Raw genomic sequence first — 9,270 nt, forward strand, 5'->3', positions numbered from 1 at the left:
TTGAGCCTATCCCTCCGTTGAATAAACAGTGAATGATGGACCACTTTGGTGAGCCATCTTCGGTGCCGCAACCATCGCCGGTTGTAGCCGCCGCCGCCGCCGCCGCCCCCGACCTTAATAGCAACGTCGAGGGCAACAACCAAGAGGATTGGGGTGCGAATTCTGCTTTCGCTGGTACTGGCTTCGGGGGGGAAGAGGATGCGGATATAAACAGACGGCCATCGATGGTAAGACTATTACTGAAGAACTCAGTAGTACACTTTGAGGAGGAGACGGAAGGGGCGCCTTCTAGTCTGGCGGAAATGTGTAGACAGCGGAGTCAAAGTGATATGACGGCTAATAAGACCGATGCATCAGTTCTGATAGGGGAGTATGATCCTGCTACACAAGAGCTGCAGTATGTTAATCCTTATAGGATTGATGATGCTTTTGGTAATGATGGTGGCTTTAATCTAGGCCCCTTCCCTTCTTATCTACCCGGGGCATCTAGGCGTAAACCGCAACATCAGCCGGGGCTAGAAGGTATAGAAGAAGTTAATGATGATGATGAGGAAGAGGGCCTATTAGGCTCATGCCCCTCACCTGAACCGGCTTCTGCCAGTATGCTTGCTCAGTTAGGTGGATTGTTAGTGAGTTCACCATTCGGAGCAACAGTCCAAGATACCCCTTCTACTTGTGTGCCGGAGTCACTTCCAGCACAGCTCTTCGCGGCCTCAGGACCATACAGCCATGAGGACCTACCTCAGCAGCAGCAGCAGCAGCAGCAGGAGGAGGAACAGCAAGAAGAGTCGACCTCGCCTCAAAAGAAGTTGCAGTCGAGCCAGAAAGGAGTCTCTTCTGGGCCCAGAGCTAATACGCAGCAGCCTGTGAGGAAAGGTGGAGGACCGATAAGACACAATAGGGAGACTACCCCTCATGAAGGGCCGAATACGACGGTTATGTTCCGCAATATCCCTAATAGATTCTCACCTGAGGCTCTACGCGAGGTTATCAGGGATAAGGGCTTCGCTATGAGTATGGATTTCTTCTATATGCCGATGGACTTCCAAAATCAGTGCAATCTCGGATACGCCTTTATCAACTTTGTCAATGTGGAGGAGCTTGAGAAATTTAGTCGGGAATTCCATGGGCAGAAGTTACCTTTATATAAGTCCCATAAGGTATGCGAAGTGTGCCCAGCCAGAGTGCAAGGATTGAAGGCCAATGTTGATCATTTCCGCAAGTCTGCGGCACGTGGTACTATCCCCGATGAGTACAAGCCGGTCTGCTTCCGCAATGGTCTCATGGTGCCCTTTCCCCCACCAGAGAGGTCCTCTCATCGCACATCGGTGAGTAGTAGCAGTGGGTATGGTGAGGATCATAGGAGAACTTCTAAAAGCTCTACTTATAGTACTGGCAGCAGCGGGCGTGGTGAAAATAGAGCTAGCGGAATGCGTGTGGAGTCGTAGGAGGAAGAGTGGAGGGTATTTGCCTGATGGTTATTTGCTGATAGTCAGTATACGATTGGGTGTGAGATTTATCAGACCTCCACCCGTACGTGGTTGTTGTTGTTATTGTACTAGGGGCAGCATGGATATACTGTAACATATTATTTACAAGTGCTGCGAGAGGTGTGGCCACTTGTGTCACGATTAGCGAGGCCACTATGGTATCCGCTCATTTTGAAGGTTGACGACGCAAGGCGATGACTGTGTTGTTGATCTCCTTACCGCTTTACCACTGGTGCTGCTGATGATCTTCACCTCTCTATTGCTTCCGTTATACCCGTCTCAATCTCTACCTAAGTTGATTTGCTGCCGTTCTATGATTTTGAGTTTTCATGCTACGACTATTACTACTCCTAGCTTCGCCGCAATATTGGTTCGATAAGAGTGTATGTTAAATACGCACTGAGTGATACTTATTGTAGTAGCTACTAATGTTGTAATCAATACATTGGCTCCCAGTATTGCTATGGACTGGTGCTGGGAGGGGAGTAGTAGAGGTCGAACTGTATCACACTTGATTCAACTATATGTACCCGGTCTCGAGGTGTCATGCCCTTCCCCCGTCTGCTCTTGGTTATGCCAACGATGACTTCTTTATAGCCAGACAACCATGGGAGGGGATGCTAATCTCTTCGCCGCAAGCCAAATTGTTTTGATAGTAACCCTCAACTCAATCGTCACTATAGTGTGTTGGCTTCGTCAATATATGGCGAGTGATTCATGAGGCTGTGTGGATCATTAAGAGGTCTCTTGAGTCGATCATTCTTGTGGAATAACACGAACAGCACCCCTCCGCCTTTCTATATAACAAGTCAAGATCTGGATAAGGGCTAGACTGAATCGCCTCTTAACCAATGTTAGCTCACACTCAAACCGTGGATACTCGAGCAAGCACTGTGATACTCCTTTCGCGATGGCGGGATCGGACACAAGCATAGTATGCAGAAGCTGTCTCAATATCGATAAGATCATCCTCACGTGCATGATGGCTACTGCCTAGCAATACATGCAAACTCACACTGGCGAGCTTCGCTGAGGTACTGACCCCTGGGCTGGGAATCTTCTTGCGCATACATCGGACACTGGCACCAAACCATCGGCTTGAAACTATGGGCAGCCATAAGTGGGGACGTCACTACAATCATGCCATTGTTCTCCAAGATGGGCGGAAACTATCGATTATGCTACTCTTCTGATGACGAATTGGAGCTCGTTCATAGAGAGCGTTTCCATTTCAGTACTACACATGACAACTTCCATCAGACCCAAAGTCTGAGGAACCCTGCCATCATGTCCTCCAAACTTTGGAGTCCAAAGTCGGAGGACATGACCATGGGTTGCCATTGGCGAGCATAACAGCAGGTTGCGTTGAAAGTTCCATGGAAGCGTTTCCACTAGAGTTCGACTAGGATGCCGTTGGGAAGGGCCTCCTCGCGGAAGGACGGGGCGTGATCGCAACTAGTGACTATCCTCACAGTCATGGTAATTGAAATGTTGGAATTTTGTGTTAACTAGACCAAAAATTATAAGGTGCTCAAAATGAGTTAATCTGTTGATTAGCTGGCGCTTTCGCTTCATCGATGAGCGAATCTGCCAGCAGGCAACTGCCTCTAGTCCCCTCGGGTGCCGTCCAGTATTAACAAACTGTCCTCGCGTCTTCTACGCAATTCTCGAGTGTACGGAAGAAACAAATATAATCATATTTAACACATATATTAGCAGTCAATAGTACTGTCATCACTAGACACTGTACTGGCATCTTCAGTACTTACAGTCGCATCACAGGCCGAGGGGGGTTCTGAGTTGGCGCTTAGCTCAAACACAGTAGGAACTGCAAACGGTATAGAAGAGTAACTCCATACGACGGGTAGAAAAACTGGCTCAAATGCTACAAAAAGAGGTAGAGTTGAAGCTATATTGTGATGACTGTGAACCATCGAGGACGCATCAGCGTTGCCGACACCGACAACTTCTGTATCTTCTTGTTGAGTTTGATTGGGAGTTCCCTGTGGAGAACTGACGACCACCACATCACGCGCATCAGGGTCAGCTTGCTCATAGCTCATCATTTCAACAACCTCGGTCGCACTGCCATCTCCTGTTGTTGTAGTCGCAGACGCTGGACCATGTGCGGTGCCCAAAGAGTCCCCGACCCTTGTTTCGGTCTCTCGAACATCTTCGGACGATAGTTCCCCGCCAAGAGGAAGATCATCACTTGTAATTCCGTCGGTCGTACTCGATGGACTCCGCGTTTCATGTAAGGCATCGACAACGGAAGTGTCAATCTCACCCTCATCAATGGGGTGTGTATCCTCCACAACCGAGATGCTCGCGCCAGTCGGATCACCAATTTCCATAAACTCTTCACTAACACTCTCGACGGTCTTGGCCTCGGGGGAAGCAACGGACGTTGTCGACAGATCATCGTCCACCGCAAGAACGGTGACAGACGGTTGCTGTGTTGTTGTTCCCTCATCGCTCGTCATCGAGATCCCCTCTTGCTCGCTTGAATAACTCTCTCCTGGCTGCTGAACCGCTGTTTTTGCAGCACCATTATCCACGGGAGGTGGAACCTCCACGGTAGATGCACTGTCAGCATCCACCGAGTCCGCATCATCTTGTTTAGCAGACGTCCCTGTTGCACATTCATCCGGGGTTATCTCTGCAACCACCTCCACCGAGTCGAGAGCTGTGCTACTCATTCCGTCAGCACCAACAGTGGTGGGCTCTTCCATCCTGGCAGCATCCCCTGTCTCCTCCCCAGTCTTATCAAAAGCTGTTCCACCAGCAGCAGTAGTCGCTAGCTCTTCCCTCGCAGTGTCCACTACCACTTCGGACTCTTCCGGAGTCGAGCGGATAGATGTGCTTTCCGCTAAGTCAGCGGTACAAATCGTGGGCTCCTCTCTGTCAGGAATACCTTCATCAGCCGTTTGCTGCTGCATTGAGCTCTGGTCGTCGCCCTTCGTAGCCTCCTCTTCTCCCTCTCCAGACAAGCGTCGCAAAGCTCCACTGAACAAGCGCCTCTCTGAATCATCTTCCCTCGCTTTCCGTCGCATCCTCCAGCGCGTCATCAAAGTATCCTTGGCCTCCCTAACTCGATCGCGGTACTTGCGGTAACTCTCCCTGACCTTCTGGGCCGTTGCTATCAGCATGTCCGGCAGAGGCCTTGAGGTGGCCTCAGGGGTGGCATCGACGGACGGCTTGGCTGATGTCTCCACATCGGCGTCGCTCATCGAGAACGGCACTTCCACTTCGACCACTTCAAATGGAACCTCGACCTCGGCTGCTTCTTCTGATGGTACCGACTCTCTGTGCTGCGAATCAAGATCACTTTCAAGCGTTTGAGGAGGCGTAGCTTCTTGTGGCGTTTGTTCTTCACTAGGCTCAACACTCGCCTCACCCACCGGTGTCGTCAATCCTCCTCCTCCTCCTCCAACTCCCTCATCTCCTACGACCAACATCTTCCACGTTGCGTCCACTTGGGGGCTCTCCTCAACTGAGGGCACATTCTCCTCGTTATGTACTTCTGGAGTTATCCTCTCTTCTTCCGAGGCTCGAGGTTCATTCACAGACTCTGCACTCGGTATTGCAGTCGCTTGCTCGACAGAGGGCACTGCGTCCTTCTCCTCGTCCTCGATGACCTCAGCCGATTGATCCCTGCCATTAGTGATCTCGGGGTGTTTGGCGAAGGGGTTGAGACTTCGAGACACGACACGCCATGCGGAGTCACTGAGAGCTGCTTGCAGCTGAAGGGGAATACTGAGGCATTAGACTTTCCACTGACTCGTACTTCCTTATCCGCTGCAACCTCTGTCAACCTCTCCTTGAGCACTTCAGAGGTGGCAGGGTCGTTGATGACACCCTGCGTGACCCGAATGGCCACTTCTTGAACGGTGTCGTAAACCATCTGGGATCTGGGAAGGATAGGGAGCCGATCCCAAGGGGAGAGAGCGAGAGTAATGATGGCACCTGAGGGTATCCGAAGTCGTCTGGTTTAGCTTCTCCTGAACATCTGGCCGTATGACGAGATCACCCGTCCACTTAGCGGCGGCATCTTGAACGACTTGCATATAGATGGTAGAAACCACCAAGGATGACACTTGTTGGATAACTGATCATACTGCAGTCCACGATAGGAACTGCCTTGAATGAACTCACTATAGGGGTCTTTGCATAAACCAGCAACAAGGTCCTTAGCGGCCTGTTGTACTGCATTAAGGCGGATAACCTTTGCCATCAAATCTCCGATGTCATCTGAGTTGGTGTACAGATAGAGTCAGTGGAGTAGGTTAGCTCACTCTGCATGCCATTGAGGAGCTGCATGAGCCAGCCACCAGCAACCCCTCTCAAGGACTCATCGGCCAGGATCTGCTCCAACATCCGCCGGACGGTAGCCTACGATAAGAGGGGAGGAGCATACAAGAGAGGGGAGTGTTGTGATACCTCAGCAGCATCCTGAAGGTCTTTGTTACTGATGGTCTCCCGAACAACACTTGCTCCCTGAGTGCCGACCTGACAGATGATGAGATTGGACCTGTGACCTCAAAGCTAGAGGCAGTTACTGATGATGTTATTCTCTCACGATTCAGCCACAAGGCAAACAGAGAGAAGCCAACTAGGCCAGCTGCTAGTTGTAGCCGACGTGAACGGACCTATACAGATAGTCGGGATGACAACGGACTCATCGAACTTAGAAAGGCAACAGCAACAACAACAACAACAACAGCAATAATACGAAAGGGTTTGTTGTGAATCCTTGCAACTTATGTAAACTCGTTATGGCGCTGTATTATACAGGAGAGGTGTCACGCTGAGTGATAAGGCCTGCTTACCCCAGCCATCTTCACTAACTGATCGACTTTATTAGCCACTGCCTCCCCATAAGAGGAGTGGGGAGCCGAGTGGGGAGCCCTCGGCGCTACGACGACCGGCTCCTTATAAAAATGTCGAGGAAAACGATATGACCTAGAGGCAAGAGGTCGCATATGAGCAGCAACATGCCGTCTTAAAACAGGAGTGGTTCTTCTAAGCATCGTTAAACATTAACAGGAAGAAACTACCGAGTGGGATTCATCAACAAAGCATGGGGAGGGTTATGAATCCGATCGGGAGCTCAGTCGATCCTTCTTGCATTCTGTCAGCGTCAGCCGGCTTGCAGAACTCACTGGGCAGAACTCAACACCCAAACGAGATGTGATGAATCTCACCTCCTCGAACATGAGATAGTTGGCGAAGCACTGAAGTAGTACTCCAGTTGCGTGGTATTTGGACGACATCAGCTTGTGATAGAAATGGTCGCCTTCATGGACATCGAAGAAACTTAAAACATACAGAATTATTATGATAGAGAAAAAACGGAAAGGAAAAGGGTGAATATCCGTTATTGAATAGTTTCTCAAAAGATCATCATGCTAGTGGTGTAGCCCATCACTGAGTGGTCGGAGCAGGGGCGTGCACAGCCTAGAAGGTCTCCTGTTTGTCAGCATAGATCTGCTGTGCGAGTACATGGTTCTCATAGGTGACGAGTGGATTACTGAAGAAGTGGGCAATCGGCTCTCTGTGATGATGATTGAGAGCATCTTCATCACGTATGAGGGCCGTGTGTTGCTCCCTCTCCAGTGTGCAGGAGGGCAGACCAGACTCCTTTACCCTGTTGGCATTGTCCAAATTAAACTCGTTGTGCATCAGGGAGAGATCATGTGCCGTGCAATTTTCACGGTTTCCCAGGCATGCATCGGCCTTGCTCTTCTCCCACACTAAGCGGTCAAATTCCCCCTTGTTCGCGTAGCCAGGCTTGCCATTCGGCGGATAAGATGTGACCGTCTTTACAACAGCACCAGCAGAATGGTCGTAGGACTCCTCGGAAGAGGCCGCCGCCACCTCAGCACGGCTCGGCAGGACCACTGGAGTTCTACGAGGCTCCCCTCCAGTTGGCTGAAGCCCCCCCTTCGACGGAGCTGCAGGATGATCGTGTGCATACTGTAGCTCAGACGAGGTATCATCACGATGTGTGACCACATCAATCACTTTACCAACCTCTGTGGCCTGGTGCGACAGACCAATGATAGGCTGGTGGTTGAGAGGCAGACGAGGTACCTGCCAAACAGCAGCCATGAACGAGTTTGCCTCTAAATACGAGAATTCCCCTTCAGATAACGAAATGAAGGGAACTACTCCACTAGAATCGCATACTTCTACGACTACCGGGTGTATTTGGACTTACACGTTCATGCAGGATAGCATCTTTAACAGTATCGTGTTTATGACTCAACTCGCTCTCCAAGCCTTCAACTGTTGGATACACCTGCGAGAGGATGATACGATCATAGTCTTGGGCTAGTTGTCTTACGTCCCCAGTGGAACGGCCACGGGAAGGTTGCGAGGGAATATCTTCGAACATTTGTGGTATTGAATAAATAGAGAACAGAAAGTAACTGTCAAGTTGCGATGAATGACCACAAACAGAGTCGGAAATAGACAATCCCAGGACGCTGGTATCGAGAGCTGTCATGCACTGTTACACCAAGATCATCACTCAAAATGCTAGAAATATATCGCTATGCGCATGCGTGCTAATCGTCATCACATCTATCAACCCTATAATAAACCCTTGGAATTCATGTGAAGTGGAAGCGATTATTATCGTACGACATATGGCCGCGGGAACACAACATATCTTCCATGAGGGCTGGAGGCCCTCGAGGGAAGCACGATTACTTCCATTATAATTCAGCTTGTAGGTTATGATAGGAAGAAGCAGTTAGTGAACATTTTCAATGATGTTCTTCCACATTAGAGAACCAGCTCTTGAGGGATTCGAGGAACTGCTCCCCTTGAGGAGGATATATATTAGTACTGTGACCACCCCCTCGAATTGGAACTTTAGTGTAGTTAACACTATCAACGCAGTCTGCCAGCTCCTCCATTGCATTAGGAGATATTTCCCAATCCTTAGTGCCTAAGATGAGACCAGTTCAGAGAACCCATTCGCAGTTAACTCACCATGCAAATTCACAATGGGTATTTGCGGGTCACGACCTTGTAAATCTCGCAGTAGCCTGGCCGTATCGAAGCGGAACTCCGAGCCCTGGAGGGCGAACCTGAACAGCCACTCAGTGGGATTCATGCTGACACGGAGGATGTGGTCTGACAAGAAGCCCCATCGGATAATGCCCAGCCTGATGGACCGAGGGAAGATCCATAAGAACCAGGTAGAGATATGGTCAGCTGCGACTTCCTCAAAGGTAGGGAATGTCGATTCCAATATCACCCCGCTGACCTAGACAACAACAGTCACTGACTCGAGTAAGGGTGGACAAGAGGTCTCACTTGCTGGTTTCTATCAAGTGCATGGAGAGCCGCATAGACGGCCTCTGGGCCTCCCAAAGAATGACCATACACATAAAGAGGTAACTAATGGTGCTTTTGACGATGAGTCGGCTCATCCGCTGACTACTACGTTTAGTTCCCTCGAAACATTATCGATGGCCCAGTCAGTGACCGTCCTGATATCCTCGGTGATCCCATCAACATAAGGGAACCCAGTAGAGTCTCCGTACCTAGACTCACTCCGAATGTGAACTGTGATGATGTTGTGAGCTGCCCACCCTCTCAAATCAGCAGTGACAACATGAGTATCCATGTCCTCAGCAAGATGTCGATAAAGTTCTCTACGATGACCATGTTCTCTGGCACCAGCTTGACCATGGGAAATACCTACAGCATGGATATTTGCAGCAGAACCATGAGCAATCGGTCTAATGCCACCCAATGAGCTCACACA

The 9,270-nt window shown here is 49.9% G+C and overlaps 4 protein-coding genes across 4 annotated transcripts in view; 1 reads left to right on the forward strand and 3 right to left on the reverse strand.

Moving 5' to 3' along the window:
* Nucleotides 1–35: 35 nt before the first annotated feature.
* On the forward strand, nt 36–1,448 carry Pmar_PMAR016563 (hypothetical protein; the record flags this gene model as incomplete). Its single annotated transcript, XM_002780322.1, has 1 exon — nt 36–1,448. One exon carries the CDS (start codon nt 36–38, stop codon nt 1,446–1,448), a length of 1,413 nt encoding a protein of 470 aa, XP_002780368.1.
* A 1,951-nt stretch (nt 1,449–3,399) lies between these two features.
* Nucleotides 3,400–6,328, reverse strand: Pmar_PMAR016564 (conserved hypothetical protein; the record flags this gene model as incomplete). The annotated part of the gene is made up of 9 exons (XM_002780323.1): nt 3,400–3,503; nt 3,778–5,233; nt 5,278–5,401; nt 5,457–5,598; nt 5,646–5,741; nt 5,786–5,882; nt 5,931–6,021; nt 6,070–6,176; nt 6,320–6,328. The coding sequence occupies 9 exons, from the start codon at nt 6,326–6,328 to the stop codon at nt 3,400–3,402; spliced, it is 2,226 nt and encodes a 741-aa protein (XP_002780369.1).
* Nucleotides 6,329–6,703: 375 nt separating this feature from the next.
* Nucleotides 6,704–7,923, reverse strand: Pmar_PMAR016565 (hypothetical protein). Its single transcript, XM_002780324.1, has 3 exons — nt 7,837–7,923; nt 7,711–7,791; nt 6,704–7,583 (listed from the first exon to the last, which is right to left on the reverse strand). Exons 1-3 carry the CDS (start codon nt 7,885–7,887, stop codon nt 6,948–6,950), a joined length of 768 nt encoding a protein of 255 aa, XP_002780370.1. The 5' UTR covers nt 7,888–7,923; the 3' UTR covers nt 6,704–6,947.
* Nucleotides 7,924–8,260: 337 nt separating this feature from the next.
* The window catches only part of Pmar_PMAR016566 (conserved hypothetical protein), a gene marked incomplete at both ends in the record, with an annotated part of 2,083 nt that continues 1,073 nt past the window's right edge, over nt 8,261–9,270 (reverse strand). Inside the window, 6 exons of the mRNA XM_002780325.1 lie at nt 8,261–8,445; nt 8,490–8,587; nt 8,639–8,766; nt 8,817–8,900; nt 8,947–9,046; nt 9,095–9,203. Coding sequence (XP_002780371.1) covers nt 8,261–8,445; nt 8,490–8,587; nt 8,639–8,766; nt 8,817–8,900; nt 8,947–9,046; nt 9,095–9,203 — 704 coding nt within the window. The remainder of the gene's footprint in view (nt 8,446–8,489; nt 8,588–8,638; nt 8,767–8,816; nt 8,901–8,946; nt 9,047–9,094; nt 9,204–9,270) is intronic.

Source organism: Perkinsus marinus (genome assembly GCF_000006405.1).
Source record: "Perkinsus marinus ATCC 50983 genomic scaffold scf_1104296944406, whole genome shotgun sequence".
Taxonomy (NCBI): domain Eukaryota; phylum Perkinsozoa; order Perkinsida; family Perkinsidae; genus Perkinsus; species Perkinsus marinus.